Source organism: Callorhinchus milii, unplaced genomic scaffold, assembly GCF_018977255.1.
Source record: "Callorhinchus milii isolate IMCB2004 unplaced genomic scaffold, IMCB_Cmil_1.0 Scaffold2, whole genome shotgun sequence".
NCBI classification, from domain to species: Eukaryota; Metazoa; Chordata; class Chondrichthyes; order Chimaeriformes; family Callorhinchidae; genus Callorhinchus; species Callorhinchus milii.
Window position 1 is genome coordinate 20,312,423 of NW_024704743.1, and position 22,176 is coordinate 20,334,598.

Consider the following 22,176-nt stretch of genomic DNA (forward strand, 5'->3'; position numbering starts at 1 on the left):
TTTCTCCACCTTCCACACCTTTTCATCTCTGCGTCTCCCCTTCCTTCCCTCTCCCAGTCTCTATTCCCTCCCTCCCCCCCACCCCAACTCTTCCTGAATAGTGCATGTTGGCCTCTAACCAAAATTGGAGGCCACCAAAAAAAGATTTGTTTGAGAACCACAAGACTAGAGGACATAATAAATGGAAATAGAACATCTGATATTGAAGTTGTGAAGGCTTAGTAATGTGGGGAGCGAAAAGATGAGAAAAGTCACAACAGGAAAAAGAGGATTAGGAGAAAGTGTCCAGAACGATATTTGTTGAATCTCCCTCACTGCACCCCACCCCCTCGACTAATTTTTCATGGCCACGCACAATATTCTTGCAGAAGAACTAATGAAATACACTTCCAATTCATCAGAATATGTCCAGTGGGCAACCAAAAGCATGATTTGTTTTGGTCAGTATCATATAATCAGAAATGAAACATTTTTAGATATCTAGAATAAGTAATTATTAATAGTTACCTCTCGTTTTTCTCAAGACAACCGGTTGTTTTTCCTTCATCCACAATCTTACTGTTTGCTTTTTTCTTTTTCTCTCTTTTCTTTCTGCTGAGAAGATCATCCTGAAAGGAAAGAGAAGCATTGCTACTGGTGACCCTGGAATAAAGTTTTGACAATCTGTTAACGGGTCTGTATGAAGAATAAATGTCAAAAAGGTCCTCTGCAATTCATATTTATTACATAAATTTATTTGCCTCTGCCAAGATCATCTGTTACCACAGCATCAAGTCCAGTTTTTAAATATAAATGACTGATTTCCGGTTTGATCAGTCATGTGCATTTCCACAGCAATCACTCTTGTCAAGTGCAAGAAACAATTCAAGAAACAAGTGCAAGGTTTCACACAACTAAAGTAGACAAAAGAGTCACGCTTGCAAAGGTCTGTAAAAGTATATTTTGCTGACTAGATGTAATTTGATAGACTAAAAAACATGAATTGACAGAGATAAATGCTCAAAGACAAATGTTCAAAGACCAGCACTTTGGCTGCTGTTTTCTGCACATGCCAGGTGCCTGACATGTGCAGAAACCTGTTGTAATGCTTAAGGGTATCCAAACTAAACAGAGTTCCACTTACACATACCCATGGAAATTTCCTGTGTCTGAAATAGAGTGCACATTCTTTCCCTGGAGGAATACATCCTGTTTACCTAATTCTAGAAAGAGTAGGCAGAGATTGGCGAGAGCCAAGACTATATTCAGTTACTGCTGAAATTTAACTAGCTAGGACCGTTCATTACGGCTTTTTAAAGGGTTAACAGGGACTGAGTGGCATGAATTCACGTCCTTATGACTGGACTGTTCCTCCAGGTCCAGCGTATTGCGCACCACCTCACACAAGAACCGAACAACTGAGAGTGCCACAGAACTCAACTTCAATTTGACATTCTATTGCTAAGCATATCACGTTGGAGCCTATCTGGCTCCCTACCCTTCAGAGGATCCAGTTCAAGATCCTGGTCCTCACATACAAAGCCCTCCATCACCTCGCCCCACCCTACCTCTGCGACCTCCTAACCCCCTACCAACCTGCCCATTCCCTCCGCTCAGCCGGCTCTGGCCTTCTCCACGTCCCCCAACTCACCCGCCCCACCATTGGCGGGAGAGCCTTCAGCTACTCTGCCCCCAACCTCTGGAACTCCGTCCCTCAATCACTCCGCCTCACCCCTCCTTAGCCTCCTTCAAGTCCCGCCTCAAGACCCTCCTCTTCGACCATGCCATCAGCCACCCCCCTTCCCCTCCCCTCCTTTCCCCCCCCAACCCCAGCTCGGGTCTGAAACTAAGGGAACTCGAGTAGAGCAATAAGGTAAACCTCAGGTTTCCGTGTAAAAACAATTCCGGGGCACGAATGCTGTACACGAGCCAATCACTGATGGTTTCTGACAACTTAAATGACTACATTTGAAACAACAGTTGCTGACTGCTTGTAATTATTTAGTATTTCAAATTATAAAAAAAGGAACTTTTGACAATAAGCAAAGGGTTTTTGTGCAAAATGCATTAATTTTAACCTCAAATAGATCATTGCTCCTCCCAAATTGAAAAATAAGCCAATCCATCACCATTTAGAGTAATTTTTTTAAAAAAGAATACTTCAAGCAATAGAATAAAGATATATTTAAATATGCACTTGAAAATGGAACATGAAAACGGAAAATAATTTCTCCATTTTAATAAGAAAACATAAAAATTAGTATAAGGATGTGAAAAATAGGTTTTCTTTTCTAATGCATTCATTTATTTCTAACACATTGTCAGGTAGGTACAGTTTCCCACATGCACTATTCTGAAATATTAGTCAGTATTGAAAGCTGGCGCCACCATAAACTCACTACCACATTGTAGTGCAAAGCATACAGCTCTCTCAATGGGAAATACTTTCAGACTCACTAAAGTCTGTGCACAGCCAACTCACTAATGTGAATTGGTCATAGAACATTAAAGGTACATTTATATGTGAAACATTTCAGATCCAATGAGAAGACTCATGAACCTGATTTCTGTTGATCTATACATTTTATAAATCTGCTGCAACGTAAAATATCCAAACTCATACATTTCACAGAGCAACAGATCTAATAAAGCACAAGCAGATTTATGGAGATAATAGATGGAACTAGCAGCTGATTATCATTTGGCACTCACGTGACTGATTCAGGAACCTTAGTAACTTCTCCCTTCAAATGAACTGATACCTGGGTAACACTATTCTTCAGTAGGATTTGTGCTAGTATACCATTACAAAAACTGGTACAATATATGTTGCAAATACAGTCGAGTCTGCTTAATGCCATATCTGTCATAGCCGACAAAATTATAATATTTACGTACTATAAAAATAGGGGAACTTTCAAACACTTCCAGACTGTTCTGAAGGCATTTACAACATTAAAACATGCAATATTTTACTTTAAGTTCACTGTAATACTTTTTTTTTAAAAAAATCAGTTATTTTTGACTGCTTTATCTTCAAATTTGAACCACAAAATAACAACAACTTGCATTCATATAGCGACCTTCACATGGGTAGCGTCCCAGAGCGCTTCAAACAGCCATTATGGGTCTAAAATACTCCACTGTAATAGCATTTTCTCATTGAACTATCCGCTTTCTATCAACTGGCCCATTCTCTCAATGGACCAGGCACAATAGAACTGTGCCTCGCCTCGATTAAAAGAGATATACAAAGGGAAAACAAAAATGTTTTGAAAAGAAAGTGAAATACAAAATAATATTTGCTAGAAAAATGAGTTTATTGTCCATTTTTGTTCCCATCCTCTGTAAATCATCCTGGAGAACACCTCTTGCAGTATCAGGTTGATATTCTTCATACTATATTGGTTGGATAACATTTGCAGTACTGTGTACAGTTCTGGTCGCCATACCACAGGAAGGATATTGTAGTATTGGAGAGAGTGCAGCATAGATCTACGAGGATACCGCTATCACGAACAATTAGACAGGTCAGAGCTTTTCTCTCTGAAAATAAGTAACTGAGAGAGATTCTGATAGATATCTTTAAGACTATGAAAGGATTTGGTAAATTAGGCATTAATAGGCAGTTCCACTTGTTGGTGAATCCAAATCGAGGGGCAAAAATATAAGTTTGCTAGTAGCAGATCTACAAGAGAGTCTAGAAGTAACTCCTTTATTCAGAGGGTGGTAAGAATGTGCAACTGACTGCCGAAAGCTCATGGTTGAAGCAAAAGGCATCACTTTATTTAGATTCATCTCCTTACAAAAAGGAAGTTTTGTGCATAAGTGAGAGAAGGGAATAAAGCGCTCCAGAAGAGGGGATTAGGAGGGGTGGAAGTTTACGGGGAGTATAAGCACGAGCATGGACAATTAGTTGGGCCAAATGGCCTATTTCTGTGGTGCATCATTTTAAGAAAATTCTATCTATGTATATGATCTTGTTAGCAGACTGGTCTTTGGCTGGAGGCTTCATAACCAAGCATTATACTGTTCTCACCAGACACCCAGATCTGACTCATTATCACCCATTTTGTCACCTCTACACAGAAAATCAGGAAAATGAGTCATCAGGAAAATCTTTGCAAATTTCCTGAGGCTCTATATTTTAGCATCTCAATTATCTTAACTTGAATGGCTTTCTGTCCCTATTTACAAGATATCACCCACACATGAATCAATCAATTATTATAATGCTGTAAAACGGAATGCACCCTCTTAAAAAAACTGCCAAAATTAAATAAGATGCAACTTAAGAAAGAGATATGTAAACAAACACCATCAACTGCAAAAAATTGAAAGCATTTGAATTTAAATCTACAAACACCTTATATAGTTATCTTTAGGGTGTGACCATACAGATAATAAATTTGCATTTTTCTCATTTTCAGTACACAAGTGGCATCAGTCTGGATCATAACATTTAATATGACGTATGCGAAGTCCGAGTTGCTGGCAATCCGATTTAATCAATAATATACGTTGCACATGCATAAGTTAATGCTGCCAGTAAGTGCGCATGCAATAGTTCGAAACTGCAGCTGGTAAGTGCACATGCGGTGATGGATCAAGACTACATTTCCCACAATTCTATGCATTTTGATCTGTCGCATTTAATGAAGTTCTTTTGTGCATGCGTGGACGGATCAAGACTACTTTCATGAGATTCAATGCAACCAGTCAGTGTGTTAGTAATGGAGGGGAGGGCAGTGGCATTATGAATTAGGATGTGATTAATACGAGGAGCACAAAGAAATCTAAGTGTTTTTGATGGGAAACTGAATGGAACTCAGGTGAATGTACAACTTAGGCGATTATGTAATTTGAAAAAGGTGAGTTTGACTGTACTAACTTTGTAAAAGCTAAGACTTGAAAATAGCACAATTTATCAAAAGCTCCTTATTTCTTTGTCAACTTACCAGTTGTTTCTCAAGGTAAATTGACCAAACCACAGCATAATGGCCCACGGTCAGAATCACGAAGAGCAGCAGTGAAAGCTCCGCATTACTCATCTTTCTTACTCGCCTGTAGTAGAAAACAGGCTGTCGCCAATCTGGCAGGCCATTCGCCAAAACATCGTCATACCTGTACACAGGAAAAAAGTACAATCTAAGAATCTGAGCAAGACAGCCACCAAAAATCTGTCATTATAAAAGCGCCTTGATTATTAAACCTCAACGAAAGTCTCTTTGTAATTTATCAATTTTAATGCCCACGGTTTTTGTCACAAATTGAATAGCTAGGCTCTACACACTACATTCGTCTATCTGAAAGAAATTTTATCGAAGAATAAAGACTAATAAATTTGACCAATTACCCTGTTTGTTGCTTTTGGTTCAAAGACAGTTGCCCTATGGCATAAAACAATTTTAGCTACAGCAATTCATTACTGTATGTGCTTTACGGCTGCATTCAATGTGGGTTTTGTCAATTACCTTTATGGAAACAAGATCATGTCAATTTGACAGAGTGTACACATTGGGGAACTGTGGAATTCTTATTCTACTTTACAAGTGGAGGAAATCTCTCAACTCTCAAGAGACATAGTCACAAACAAATTAGGTCACAAATAAAAAAATGGAGATTGCACTGGTCACCACCATGTATGTACGATGTGGTGCAAAGTGTAAATTTAAACCCCATTTTCAAACAGATTGAATTTTTTAAAAAACACCAGCGTGATGGAACCACTAAAAGCAGAATGTGAATGCATACTTTTCTTACATACAAACGTCCGAGCTTACAGAAATAAGCACGACAGTATTTTAATACTAGGCCATTCTGATAAACCACAAAGCAGCTGGATGGAGGAAGGGCATCATTGGTTATCCGGGTGCAGATCGACTACGTATCATGGTGGTCATGGAATGTTGCAAACTGAAAGTTGTGAAAGAAAAGAACCTACAGATTCTAAAATAAAATTTAATTCATAAAATGCACTGAACTGGTTTAAAATGCAAACATTACTAATACTCATTTACCTCAAATATCTCATAAACTGCATTCGCCCACAAAATAAACAGTCAATTCACTTTACAATATATTCTGTGAAGCGCTTTTGGGGTGTCTCGAAGACGTGATTAGGCTCTATATCAAATGCAAGGATTATTATTCCCACTGCACAACACAGAATACTATAGAGTACAACACCGAATTCTACAGAGGACAACACAGCCGAGCCTGATCTTGTTTTACCAGATGCCTACACACATGCCCTTTCAGCAAGGATTACTTAACAACGTTGAATTTTCTTCTCCCCTGGAATCAAACCTGCAACCTTCTGGCCAGTATGGTTTAGCACTACACCAGACAGAAGTTATCAGGAAAGCTACACAATACTCATAATTCACCGCCTCAAATTGCTACACTACTACTATGACTGACCTTGAACAACCAGTATTTCACTCTATTATATAACTCAAATGGTTCATAAAAACAGCAGATTTACAATTCTACTCATCACACTACACACTTTTCCTGGTTCTTAAAATGTATTGAAAGCTTTTTTTGGAAATCCATAATTTCAAGGCAATTGTGTTTTCCTTAAACATAACTAAACATTCAAGCAAAAAGCCATATTACATTTTATTCTACTCAATCTCTCTGTATAAGGAATATAATCAGGTGATCTTATTTTTTAAAAATCCTAAAACATTAAATTTTGTGAATTATACAATTGTAAAGACCACGTTAAAATAATAGAATTTGTTAACCTTAATTTTTAATCCTGTTACATTTTTATAATGGATCCCTTTTACTCCGGGTCAAATGATTAACTGCAAATAATCCTACTTTAAACACACTATAGTTATGATTATTTCTACAGTTTCCCAAGGCTTTCCCCTCCATCTTGTTCAATGCTCCAACCTTAACAGTTTCCCCATTTCAGGTTCCTCAAAATCTAAGGATGTATATAGTGCTCACAGCTCAGTGTATTGATGAAAGAAAAGTACAAATGAAGTATTTGAGAATATTCATATTGTTTGAATCATACCAACTATGCGAATGCCTCAAATTTATCGTGAAATAAATATTTTAGACAGAAAAGCATTTTGAATAATAAACAGGACCATATCTTTTTAAACCCAAGATTATTCTAGCAGTTCCAATTCCAAATCCTTTTAACAGCATATACCTAAATTATACATATTCAGGAATTTCCTATGGCAAAAGATAAAAAATAAAAATACCCTGGCAAAATACTATTATTCAAGTATATGTTATCCTGGCATCAAACAGTTTATATTTATGCATTTTTAAATTTGAAATAAGTAGCTGACAGTGATTCAAATTTGGAATTGTGCGGTGGGGTTGAAAAAGTACTTGAATGAGAAAAACTGCAGAATAAATGACATGAAAACTAGGATAAGTGTCTCAGAGCTGAATCCTTGCACTTGGCATGCGGCATATTGGGTTTCCTGCACCAGACGTCCTTTATGTCAAAGAAATTTTACTGGTGCTTTTACCTGTTTGGGGGCTTTTCAACGGTTTATAAAATTGCAAAAGCAAATCAGAACTACTCAACTATATTACTGCTTTTCAATTCATGATGAGCCAATCTACGGTTGGAGAGAAAGTCCCAGTGTGCCATAGATCCATACAATATAGGTCAGACATCCACTGCCATTCAATCTCTTTATGATTCAATCAACTATATATTCTAGCTCTGCTGCATTCAGTGAATGAGAAACACATGTAAACTGTCCTGGTCATGAAAAGATCTTAACAAATTTATTTTGAATATTCACTGAAGTGAAACAAAAGCTAATTTCAGAAAATCGGTGAAAATACCTTGTCTCAGACTTACAGCTGGAATGTCGATCTAAGCAGTTAAAGGCCCTACTTAAATTTTAAAAAATGGATTTATACTGGCAGGGATATTTACCAACAGAAAAGTCTGTCTCACATCAACCCTTCTGTCTCCTACAATAGCTTTAAATATCATCAGTCTTTGCTTTTTGGCACTGTTGCATGAATACAGCAGACTTGAAAGTCCACTTCATCTTAGCCAGTAAGACCATTTTGTTTCAAAATTTAAAATTGCAAAGAAGTGTTGACAATTCTTAAATTCAGAAGCCAGCTTTCCACAGTTCTCAATAATTATAATAATCCTTGCATTTGATATAGTGCATATAATGTTGAGAATGTTTCAAAGGCATTCACAACATTTCTGTGATGTGTTGTGCCTATATTTGTAAGCGAAATAAGTTTAAAAAGACCTGGAATCCAAACTAAAACTGAAGAATTTTTCACAATTCTACACAGCCTTAGTCTGCAAGACCATTTTGTCTTCAAGTTTAAGATTGAAAGGTATTTCAGATCGACCATGCTCAGAAACATTTTGCTTCATACTCATGCAACAAGCAAATCATCCTCAGCTTCAGTTTATGACAATTAAATGGTGAATTAGTGTTATGAAAGTGTAAAACAAAAACAAATCACAGTGCAAGTTCTGCACTGTTCTTAGAATGACCCTAAATTAATTACAGGCTGCTTTTCTGTGATTCTGCTTCAAATGTCAAAATGTATTGCGATTTTCTACAAGTATCAAAACAAAATTATATTTTGTCAATTTCTTTTGAAGCCCATTTTGGAAATAATGGAGTATAGCACAAATCTGTCCACCTTCCCAATGTTACAGCACGCCAGAAAAAAAAATCTAGTAGCAGATCTGTTATTTACAGTAGCCTGTAAATAATTGGTTTAAAGCTCTTCTCCACTCAAAGCAGCCAAAAACAGAGGCTGTGAATACTCACTTAAAATAATAGGCATTCCTGGAACATCTGGGTGGGAAAAGCCTTAGGCTGGCTGAGTCCACACAAATCAATTGACTTTTTATCCTATTGACTGAAATTTTCTTTTTTAAAAAAAAAAGCTGAAGCGTGAGACAATTCTCAGATGAAAGCTATAGAACATATACCTAAAATATTCACTGTGTAGTTTCACAGTATAGTCTTCCAATTACATCAAGTCTGGAATATTTTCTTCTAGGTTAGCCTTAAACCACACAAATTCTATTAAATCTGGATACCACAGAAGCTTCAATCTACTGAAGAGGAAGGACCTGGGTGTGTGTCTACAATTTCCCATGGCGAGCTACAGAGGTCAGCCACTTCTCTGTACGAGAGGGTATAACACGTCACCTCAGGTCATTCTTGCTCACGTGCTAGCAGACAGCTACAGAACAGTGTTGGCAGAAACCTAGCAGCAGGTCACCAGCCCATCCTCTCTGCCAGGAAATTGCATAGCAGAAAATGGGAGAAGGGGGAGGGGAGTAAGAAATCTAAAAGTAAAAAAAAGTTGTGGAAAATGGCAAATTTAGTAAAAATTCTTCACATTATCATTCACTACAATAACACTGCATTGTGCTATTGTGTGCTGGAAAGCAATTCATAAGCAGCAATTTATGATAAAATAATTTCACAATCTGAAGTGGGCAATCACACAGGGCGGGAAGGGGTGGGGGGGGCGGGGGGGAATTGAACTCACTGGATCATTAATATTAAGTTCTCACCCACAGCCTTCTCTGCCGGGGAAGGATAGATAGAACAAGACGAGGAAAAAAAGAGAGAAGTTTCCCTCTTTCCCATAAAGTCATATACAATACAAAAGGTCATATACAATACAAGGTGCCCCTCTTATTTCACACCCTGGTTTAGCACAAGTCTGCTTATAGTATGGGTGCACTGTGCTATAATCCAACCGCGATGCAACTGTCTCCCTAAGTTAAAAATGTACAGGAACAGATCTGCAGCAACCTAACAAGCTAGAAGGCAGCCATTTGTACAACTTTGCTGTAAAGCATGGCCTGAGTAAATAGCCACTGTGTAATAATGGAGCCACCCTGCATAACCCACTAGCATTTACATTACAACAGCCAGCCAGAATAATCAGAATAATCACAGCAGTGATAAATTCATATGTGTTGCAGAATTAAAATTGTCTGTTCTTAACAATGCATAAGGAAAATGGTCATGAAATCAGAGCTTTGCAACTAAATGGTAATTCTCTATAGATATATATGGTAATTACAGAAGCTAAAAGAACATATGGATTCCACACACCATATACAGTTGTGCAGCACAATACCTAGTTTTGCTCATGGGCACCTCTGATTAAGGAGAGGTAAAACAAACAAAACACACTGGACTGTGGGGAAGTTCAACATACCCCCCCCATCCCACCCCCAGTAGGTCATATTTACGCCTGGATTTTCTTATTCTGCATCTCTCCAAATTCAAGCTTTAGGACTGCACTTAATTTCAGAATATAAATTACTGGCACGAAAACAAGCGACAGGACCGAGAGGCAAGATATGAAAGAGTAAACAAGGAAACCAAAGCACCTGGAATATTCTAGACATAATTTGGTATACTTAATTTCTCTATATTCTTCAGGATGAAAAACAACAGGACCATAACTAGAGACTGCTTTAATTCACTTTGTACAAATCCACAATAAAATTTTAGGACAATATATCAACAGGATACAATTAATCTATTTTTTTCACACTTGCCAATGAAACAATACGTCACGACAACTCTAAATCTCCCCTCAAAATATCTGAAATCTGATCAAATTTAAGCCACATTCCCCAACCCAGTTGATTTGTTCATAACAAATGGCAATTATTACTTTTTCCTTAAAAAGCTTGCATTGGGATTTGTTGCAAATTAACTGAATGGCACTTCTGTCTCTGTCCCTTTTAGAAAACTCAAAACATTAAACAAGAACAAATTGTAAAATATAAATCATCTCCACCTACCTAAAAGTCTGCAAGCCCCCCATAAATAAAGAATATTCTTTGAGGTAGACACATTTTAACTTGTCATGAATAAATTGAAGATAACTGCATTTGTATCGCATGCCCTTTGAACAAAAAATACATTGTCACACAATGCAGTTCCAAAATCACTAAGTTAATGTTAATACCCTAACAGTGTAATCAAAATATACAGTATTTCCACATAGATTTCCACCAGTGGGCAACTGAAATGTACACAAGATAAAAACAAAAATTGATATCAGACACATAATACAGCCTTTTAATATTTTTCAATTGTACTAAATTGAACTAATTTGTACTAAATTGAAAATTTAGTATATAGATAATTTACTAAACTAAATTGTACTAAAATTGGCACTTCCTGTTCATCCCTCGTACCCTCCGCCCCACCATCGGAGGTCGTGCTTTCAGCCACCACGCCCCAAAAAACTCTGGAACACTCTCCCTCAATCGCTCCGCCTTGCCCACTCTCTCCCCTCTTTCAAGTCCCGCCTGAAAATTTTCCTCTTCGACCGTGCTTCCCCTTCCCCCCTCCCCTGGCTTGGAGTTCAGGCTCAGCCACTGTTAAGAGCTCTGAGACGCTACCCTACCTGGAAAGCGCTACATAAGTGCAAGTTGTTGTTGTCGTCGTTGTTGTAGTAGTAAAGAAATGGTCTGTCCTTCCATTTTCTGGTACAACATCTGATATTTACTGACCAGAAATATTTTAATTACAATTTGTCAAATATAAATGGGAATTTGAAGACACACATCTTTCTTGCAACAACAAATATGCTACCAAATTCATGTGACCATGCTAAAATCAAAATGAAAGGAAAATGCATTCCAGCAATTGAAAAACATCACAACAAAATTACATTTATATAGCGGCTTCACGTCGGAAGGATGTCCCAAGGCACTGCACAGTTAAGGATTTGTACCCAAGCTGGGGGCTGGAATCAAGATGGGTGGGGGTGGAGGCGGGAGTGTGTGTGGCCAAGGTAGTAAATAAGACCTATGTGTTTTCAATGTAAACTGGTAAAGCAAAAAGTACCTTACTCTAAATTAATGAGCACTGATCCTTCAATGTTACAACGTCTATTTATCAGAGTAAAAAATAGTTCGGATTTATGTACTATGCATATCTAAGTATGATTGTATATTGGCAACACATTAAATTCAGTAGAAACTGAAAACTAAAATGCATCTTGAATGATGCCTTTTTTAAAATCAAAAAGCTGAAAAATATCACATGCGAACTGTGCGTACAAAAAGCTATGCTTAGGCATCTTATATACTATGCAAGCTCTCACAAGCTTTATGTAAATTCCTTCAATTTATCATGCATAGACCAGTTTAGGAATAGACTTTCACCAACCAGGAGAATTAGGAATACAAAAACATATGTTATGGACTAAATACAGTAAATCAATTTCTTATTTTAGGAGCAGGTAGAAATCACATAACGCATTCAGTCAAAGAACTCCTGCTCATTTAAACAAATGGGTAGCTGTGGAATAAAATGTATATTCTATGATGAAGGTACCTTCTTTCATGGATAAATGTGACAATTCGTAGTTACTGTTTAAAATGCTTTACAATTCATTAACATACATGTCAGATTTAACATTTAGTGAGAATGTCATGTGAAGCAGCTTTCATCTAATTTCAAGGAGGTTAGGGCACTATGTTAAGAATTCCCTAAGAGGGATTTAGGATAAATGATTTAGGATATTACAATCCATGAGAAGCTTTTTTTTGTTTCAAAGTTAAAAATAGAGATAGTTAGTTAGCCACTGCACTTAAAGAAAACAAGAGGGAAACCAAATCAAGGTGATTACTGCTTAATCTTGAAATTGATTTTGCTGCAAAATAAACAAATTTTATGTATTTGTTCAGTTGCTGAAATGTTCAACAATATCAAAACAGTTGGCTAAACGGAGAACCAGTCACAATGTCACATAATTAAGTTTTTAACCAATGTTAATCACCACCTTTTTGGTGAAAGTCAATCAGTAAAAACAATTCTCCCCATTTTGATCTAAAATAATGTGAATTAACCAATTTATTTCCATGCTGCACACACTTAGTTTCCAGGAATGCATCAGTTTCCAGGAATGTGCAAACACTGCATTGTGAGTCTAGATGTATGCAAGATTGCAACTACACTTTTTTGTTACAGCATGCCTTTATGGTAATAATCCTAGCATTTGATATATGTCATGTCAAAACATCAGCCTGACTCAATTGATACCACTCTCGCCGTCGAGTGAGAAGACCTACATTAGGACTTGACTCACATAGTCGAAACTGCAGGTGTGTTGCATTATGGAGGTAATGTCCTTCACATGAGAAGTTCAGGAGGACTTTGAAGATCCCAAGGCACTGCTCAAAAAGAGAAGAGTTTCTCCAGGTATCCTGGCCAACAATTCCCCCAAAATAATATTTGAAAAATCAATCATTCCTTTCATGGCGGTTTGTGGGACTTTGCTGTGCGCAATTGGGCTGCCACATTCTCCTACAGATACACCTACAGAGTGTCACTCCCCTTCACAATAAATCCTGTGAAGCGCTTTGGGTCATCCTCCTGATGTGAAGGATGCTATACCAAATGCAAGGATTATGATTATTAAGGATAAACAGTGCAGAGTAAAGTGTAGTGATTATGTACTGATAGGTGAACGTACACAATTTGCACAGTAATATCCCACAAACATTCAATTGGTTTGGGGGTTTGTTGACCTGGACATCAAGCAAAGTCCCTTCTATTTTTAAAGGTGCCATGGGATCTCCAACATCTTCCTGAATAGGTAGACAGGATTTTAGTTTATCATCGCATCCAAAGATGACCACTTATGTTGTAGTTCTCCAAGACTGCACTGAAGTGACTAGACTATGATCTCAAAATCCCAAAGTGGGGGTCGAACCCACAATCTCCAACTCATAGGTGAGAGTGCTATCAACCTTGAGCTAGGAAGACACTTGCCTTGACCCGTTCACCTCTCCCCCACCAATACAACAACAACAAGATTCCATTTGTATAGGATATACCAAGGCGCTGGCCAGTGTACAGCATTTCAGACCCGAGCTGGGGTCAGGGAGGGAGAAGGGAGGGGAGGTGGCCGATGGCATGGTCGAAGAGGAGGGTCTTGAGGCGGGACTTGAAGGAGGCTAAGGAGGGGGCGAGGCGGAGTGATTGAGGGACGGAGTTCCAGAGGTTGGGGGCAGAGTGGCTGAAGGCTCTCCCGCCAATGGTGGGGCGGGTGAGTTGGGGGACGTGGAGAAGGCCAGAGCCGTCTGAGCGGAGGGAACGGGCAGGTTGGTAGGGGGTTAGGTCTCAGAGGTAAGGTGGGGCGAGGCCATGGAGGGCTTTGTAGGTGAGGACAGGACCTAGAACTGGATCCTCTGAAGGATAGGGAGCCAATGAGTCGGGCGAGAATGGGGGAGATGGGGTCACGGAACTTGGTGTGGGAGAGGATATGGGCTGCAGAGTACATTGGCCACCTCTGACACTACTGCTCCCCTCAGGCTGCCAAGACCCTTATCCACACTTTTATCATATATAGGCTTGACTGTGCCAACTCTCCGCTCACCAGACTTTCCAACTCTTCCCTCCACAACCTGCAGACCATTCAGAACACTGCAACACGTGTCGCCTCCAAGGTATTGCCACGCCCTACCTCTGTGAGCTTCTAGACACCCTACAAACCTGCTCCCTCACTCAGCAGGCACTAGTCTGCTTCACGTCCCCCGTACTACCGCTCCATCAGCGGTGGGGGGGGGGTCAGGCCTTCAGCCTTTCTGCCCCCAACCTCTGGAACTCCATCATCTCCTTCACCTTCCCTTTCCCTTCCCACCTTCAGGGTCCATCTCCAGAGATTCCTTCTGTCATCTTCCCACCCCTCTTGGCCTCCACCTTTCCCGAATCCAACCCGCAGTTCGGGTGCAACCCCTAGACTGTTTAGAGGCTTGGGATGTCCTCCTGACATGAAAGGTGCAATTATAATACAATTTGTTGTTGTTTACTCAATTACTTGTACTTCATTTTGTTTAGTGTAGAGATAAAATCTAGTCAGAAAATTTGAGTCGCAGCCACAAAATATAATCAATTCAGTTTACAGTAAATCCTTGCTTTGAGATGTGTCAAAGACGTGATAAGGTGCAAATGCAAAACATGCAAAAATTATTATTATAAACTGACTTTAATGATCTTTATGAATAATTAACTTTTTTTAATATTATGAGTTTAAATAATTATGAGCAGTTATGAGAAGCTGTCTGTATTTACTTGCATCTTTAAATTCTGTTAAATTAAATTTAATAAACAGAACCCTAGTATTTGAACAAAGAGAATTACAAACTTAAAGGTTTCATATAGTTCAATATGGAACCAAAAGGTTGAATTCAGCAAGCTTTAGTTAGCAATTAAAAAAGCAACATTTTAATCATACCACCCATTCCTACTCAAAATATAAATTGTGTATTTATAATAGAATAATCAATGTGCATAGAATCATTCAATTAACCACTATTTTATTCAAAGTGGATACTACAGGGAACTTCCAGGCTTTTGCCTCAAACTTCTAAATAAGAAAATATGGGAATAAAGGCACAATAGAAGTGATTAACAAATTAAAACATATTTTTCTTAGACAAATGCCTTCATTGCCCTTGAGCATTATTAACACGTTACAGAATTTCTACTTTCTTTGTATTGATATATAGCCTTGATATACGTTGCATTTCAAATAACCTCAAAATTGTGACTATTTGTTTTTGTGCAATTGATGTAAAATTAAATAATTTGTATATCACTACAGAATATCCAAGAATGATGAGTGTAAAATCATCAATACAAGTGGAATCTGGAAGGTCACTGCATTCAAGAATGCAATTAAAAACCCAATGCTGACACTATTTGTAGGCAGAACAAACTGCATTATAAATTGATTATAATACAGAAAGGAATTTTAGGGGTTAAAAATATTTCCGAAAATGGGGCACATTGCATAGATTTATCTAGGTGTGCCCAAAATACGGTGATCATTAGATCAATTTTCAAAATTCATTGATTTTTCACCACACTTTACAGTAAAGATGCAACAGGCCTCGTTTTATTAACAATGTATTAGTTAAAATGCATACAGTGCAGAAAAACATACAGAAATGTGTTTTTTAAATGGATAAAAACAAGCTTTTTTTCCCCAACATGGCCTTCCATGTTACTCTAGAAAATCTATTGTAGAAAGCATTTCCACAACAAAGAGCAGATGAAACCTACTACTCCAAGCAAACAATAAACTGTCAAAGAGTACACTGAAGCAGTAGTGGAGCAAAATGATCAAAACAAATGTGGAAAGATGTGTATCTTCTGTGTAGAATTTTACAGCTAGTTTTACCTTCTCCTAGTCTTTCTCCCATGAACATAGAATTTATATAGATTGATAATGCAATGACAAAAAGGAGCCAAACAGTCCAATACACAATCATTTTCAAAACAAGAGAAAGAATCTCTCAGGCACAGCTACTTGGAATTTAACCCTATATACATTTCTGTGTTAGTAACAGTTGCACATTTCCACATGACACCTTACATCAAATATTTTACTGTACAGAAACTGTCTGCTCAGAGTTTTCTAAAGTATTATGAATAGTAAAAGTAATGAATAGAGTTCCTTGGAGAACAGCTTCTGATCTGCTCTACAACCACCAAGGAATACAATTGGAGATCAATGTTGGATTGATTTTTCTATCAATGAGTATTAACATTGTTCAAACGAGCATTTTGAGTAAAGCTGCCATGCATTTATTTTGACCCACTTACTTACTGTGCTCCTACCATTGTAAATGCCGATTGTTCTTTATTTGTGTAATTTAACAAACACATTCATCTGAACAGCTCAAAAAGATCTCTTCAGCTTCATATCTGAAGCTGTATTTAGATTATTTGTTTAGATAGAGCAACAATATAATACATTAGTGAAATTATTTATAGTTATACAAATCCTATGATCCTATCCTAGGGCTCCGAGACTCTATTCCCACATGAGGGGTGCTATACAAATGCATGTCGTTGTTGATTAATTCTTATTCAAGTTTGAATTCTTATATATTTTACAAAATAAATGAACCACTAAATTTTAAACCTGAAATGATTGCATGTCAAAAGCGAAAATACTTTGTCCTTTCTTACAATACACCCATCTCTTCACCTATATGGACATACAACAAACACACTAAATAGATTTGCAAATTGAATGTTAAATTAAAAATGCTTTAATGGCCTAATTCTCTTCGACAAGAAACAATCAAGAATTGTGCAGACAAATAGATAAAAAAGTAATTACTAGACTTAAGGCTGAGACATAGTTCTAGCCGTTTTCATTTGGCAGGTTGAAGATGAACATAAAATTACTAAGATCAGAGTAAGCCTTTACCTAATATACAAAGTGTTACTGTCCAGTCACTTCCAGTCAACTATTAGATAAAAATATCATTAGCAGTCACAAATTGCATTATGGATGACCTCAAAAACTGGGCACATATCTAAAAGCAGCATTGAAGTCAGGTCATTTTTTTATGCTGCAGTGCCAAATTATGGTACAATTATTTTTACAGTGAGTCTTTAATTATAAGACTCCATGGCATAAGAATTCAAGAACAGAAATGCGACATACTGTGAAACACAAGCCCTGGCTTTCAGGATTGTCTGCTTGTATTTTCAAATAGATTTTTTTTGTAGAGCCGTCTAAACGTCCTGAAGGCAAGTCAAATAGAAAGCTATAGCAAGTATTAAAATGCACAATCCTATGATCCAGGATCTGCATACACAATACACAAGTGTTCCCTATCCATATATAAAAGTAACATATCGTATGCAAAGCCAAATGGCTCCCTTGTTAAAACATGGTTTTGCGTAGACACGCAGATACAATACTCAATGGTATTTAAAAGTTTTTTAGTGCAGCAAAATCAGATACTAGGCAAATAGAAGGTAAGGATTTTTCCTCCTACAAGTGGCTGGCACATTTGCTCACATCAACATAAAGCACACAAGCACAACTGCATCCACTAGTAATTATTTTTTAGCCACAGCTACATATTGGCGTTGTGTAAAGCTACCAAGATTAAAAATAACCCCTCTGTCAAAACATTTTCAGGTAGTTGTATTATCTACTCAAACTTGTCATCTCACAGCAGTTGAGATATTTCCAAAGGTCTCATTTTAAATTACTTTCATCCATTAATTAGCACTTAGAACATCACAAAAAAATCCAGTTTGAGCTCTCCTCAGATGTTTGTTTAAACCTATTGCAAGTAATATATTTGGTAAAATAAATTCTTACTCAATTTCATCCATTTACTGCAGAGTTCAATCTAAATCCAGCAACATGACTGCAAACTCCAAATAAATTTGTACTGGTAAAACAAGCAAATGTTTCATGTATTGGATTTTAATGAACATTTTATTGTTCCGCTATTGAGGTACAAGATTGTGATTCAAAATAAAACTGGAAATCTCAATATTATGAATGAAAGTATAATAATTAGTGCAATGCCCACACCCTACTTTTTAAAAATTAGTGCTTAGGTTTGCATTCTTCTGAAATTGCTTAGTAAATTAATGCAGTTTACTTAATATTAACCAACAAATAAATCTGGTAACCAGCAGCTAAATTCCCAGCTTTCTTTTAAAGAAAAACATTCCTGCTAAGCAGCATAAATGATATTATAAAATATTTATTCACAGATTATATGATAAAGAATACAATTATGAATGTTATCCTAATAAAAAATAATTTAAAATTTTAGGGGAAGAGCTAATTTTGAAAACTGGAAAAATTCTTTGGGAAAAGCACTGCATGTTTGATGAGATTTTGAAAAACAAGTATTTTATCAACCTTTCCTGTGTGTAAAAAAAATCAAGGCCTGACTCAAGAAGTACTTCTTTGACTGCACTTTCGGTCATCTTTTCCCTCCCCACCCCCTTTGCTTTCCCCACCAGCACTTTGAGACTACCTCCCGATGTGAAAGCCTCTATATAAATGTAAATTGTATTGTATTATATCAATACATAGTACATTTAAAAGAACATATGGGTTAACAATTCTCAAAATATCAATTGAAGAGGTGGGGTAACACCAGTTATTTTTTTTCACCCATACAAATTAATACTTTAACCCAGTTATAAATTTGCAGAAATTCAAATAAAAACAAATATATAACAGAATGGAAAACAAAACTGTACACTGTGGTTACTTAAGAATTTGAGACAATGTTTTGCATTTTAATAGGTAGAGATGAGTTTATGTCTTTTTTAAAAAAAAAACAAAAGGCAAGGGTTCAGTTAATAGGGGGAAAATTGTGTTTGGTTCTTTAGGGGAGGGGGTAGAAGAAGTATTGAAAATTATTTATCAACCACAGATTTATTTTAAAGCACAAAAATTGTAGACAAATGATGTTCAAAAAGCAAGGTAATTTTCAGGCATTACTGGACATTTTTCCCTTCAACATGATAGGAAAGAGATTTTAACAAACTCAATTTGTTTAAATATTACTTGTGTCAATAAAGAAGCAAATATGTGAATGTGTGTTGTGATTAATTACCAGTTAAGGAAACAGAACTCCCTCTAACATTTACAGTTCCCCACTGGGAGTTCCAAAGCAGAATGAAAACGAATAAAGATTTTTTTTGTAATGCTGTTAAAACAACCAAATATCATATTTTTCTGGGTCTAAACACAACTTTAATATTTAACAAGCAGAAATTATTTCCCTATAATTTCATATCCGTTTAAGAAGACAATCGCTGCAATCCAAAAGATTTTGATTTCAGCAGTGTCCATCTTCAAATTATGCCTCTGTGTAAGGATACACGTGAAGTCTACTTAACCAAATGATTTGTATAGTACCATGTAATATAAATTATTCTGATAGTTAGAATGCATATATTAAACAATCAGCAACCCTGTTTGAAACTCTACATAAGATCCCTCATTATCATTAATCCCACAAACTGTTCAATTACATTTGTATAAATTTTTAAAAACAACAATATTGAAAGAGTAAAACAAAAAACTGAAAGGGTATTCATACGGCCATAAAACCAAACATGAGGGGTGGGTGAAATATCATATCTTGATGTAAGTGTGTATCAATGTCATTTGTTTTGTTAAAAAGATGTCACGACTGAAAGTTTAACACTGCTGTTACATGACAGTTTAGGGAGAATGATTCTTAAATCTCAAAATATATGGATGGTTATTACCTCTTGGTGAAGAACAGCTTTTGAAAAAAAAAGAATGGATTAGTTTGCAAACCACCAGGTGATTTCAGTATACATTTGCAATTATATATTTTCCAACCAATACAAATCCAGATGAATACCTTTTTTCTGATTATTGCAGGTTTGCTTCCAATGCTGCTGTTGGTTCTCAACAAGCACTTTAAAATTTGCAAATTTTGATATTTCTGATAAAACTCACTACAAAGCTTGGATTTCATACAATGTCACTGTGTATAAATTCAACAAAGATCTAAATACAGATAGTGCTCAATTTCAACACAAGCCTGAAACAAAGCATCTATGAAATGATGCTGGGAACGGCAGGAATTTTCTCATCCTAAAATGCAAATACAGGTATTTCATGCTATTCTTTCAAATTACAGAATTATACCAAACACAATTCAGTATTCACAGAGTAGGTGTACTTTTAAACCTCAGAATTGCTGTAATCCAAATAATATTGTATTTTCAGCTGAACAGGGCCATAGAATCATAAAAAAATTTTGGTCCACAAAATCTGCACTCATGTTCTCTACATGAGCAAATCTACTCCCACTCTATTTTCTCTCTTAACCATCAACATTCCTCCACATCTCCTTAGTATTTATGATTTATTTTTAATTAAAAATGAATTCTAAGCCATTTCTGTGGTACCAACAAAAATGCAGTATAATACTTCTTATAAAACATCAACTTTGCCACAGAACAATAGCTGACAAGTTATTACCTGAATACAACAACAAATTACATTTATATAGCACCTTTCATGTCAGGGGGGACTTCAAAAATATACACCCAAAGAAACCAGCACTATTCCATTTAAACCATTTAACAGAAAACCAAAAGTTAAGGTATGGATCAAAACGATCCATATTTTTACAGAGTATGCTGTACTTAATAGCAGTGAACAGCAGGAAGCTAAGACATAAAATACAAAATAAAAAGACCTTATTTGAATAACAACCAGGCTTTATATTCCCCCATTCTCCCCCCAAGTAAAAGTTGTCGAGCAAGCATGCAAGGTAGATGTCTGTAAATAATTGTTAACACTGCTTGCAAATCAAAACTATGATCAGTTTCACCACTTAACGATTGAAAACAAACCACCTTGTTAGTTACTAGCTCTTTCCATTTAAGCGTACAATAAACAAACACAGATATACATGTACACTTAATTTCTTCAATTTCAAATCAGTTTAAATAAGTTTGCTACACCTTCGTTTTCTATTCACACAATTTTATAATATTTCAGACTTTAGATAGGCAGAAAAATCACTGCTTCCACACAACTGAAATCAAATGAAGTCAATTTGTGTAAAGTGAATAACCAATTTTTCGCAGGATGTTATTTCTCAGATTAAGAGATTTTTACTGAATGTATTTTAGCAAATTAGAATAGAATACAGAATCTAGGCAGATTGATGTAAGAAAAAAATATCCTCCACAGAATTGGACTACTAAAATTAAGACAGTTAATGGGAATAAATACAATGGATACAATCATATGTTGATTCCATAAAAGGTATCATACCACTCACTTTGTCAATCCTACGGTAGCAGAAATACTACATTTACTTATAAAGTGCTGTACAAATACCTTTGTACAATCAAACGTTTAGTGCCATACAAATTCAGAGGCAAGGGTCTGAGTTAAATTTACATGAATTACACTTCAGTGCACAAACAGATTTATACAAACACTGAATGAAGCAGAAAGCACTAACTATTAAAATAGTTAGATAGTTCATAAAATTGTTCTTATTCATTCCATGAACACCCATTTCTACTGCTGTCAATTGGTATTGAATACTGCCTCCTGGTGATGAAACATAAATCCTACTACAAATAAGGGCAATTCTGGTATGCTTTGTATTTTGAATTATGACAAAAATATATTTTAAGTTGTACTATCTGTACAAATATCATCCACAGGACTGCCAAACCTTACTGACAATAAAACAGATAATAAGAGTAATACTGAAATTCCACTCAAACCACAGCAATTTCAAATCTACAGTTTTCATTCTGTGAAACAATTCCTCATCAATGAAATGGTAACTTTTTAAAAAAGCTGAAATGTACTCATAATACAGCCTTTAAATTATAG

At 36.4% G+C, this 22,176-nt stretch overlaps 1 protein-coding gene across 1 annotated transcript in view; it reads right to left on the reverse strand.

Moving 5' to 3' along the window:
* Nucleotides 1-22,176, reverse strand: part of dnajc1 (DnaJ (Hsp40) homolog, subfamily C, member 1) — a 110,890-nt gene that overhangs the window by 55,703 nt on the left and 33,011 nt on the right. The window contains exons 4-5 of the mRNA XM_042331904.1: nt 4,938-5,103; nt 508-608 (exon numbers count right to left, since the gene is read on the reverse strand). Of these exons, the coding sequence (XP_042187838.1) occupies nt 508-608; nt 4,938-5,103 (267 nt within the window). The remainder of the gene's footprint in view (nt 1-507; nt 609-4,937; nt 5,104-22,176) is intronic.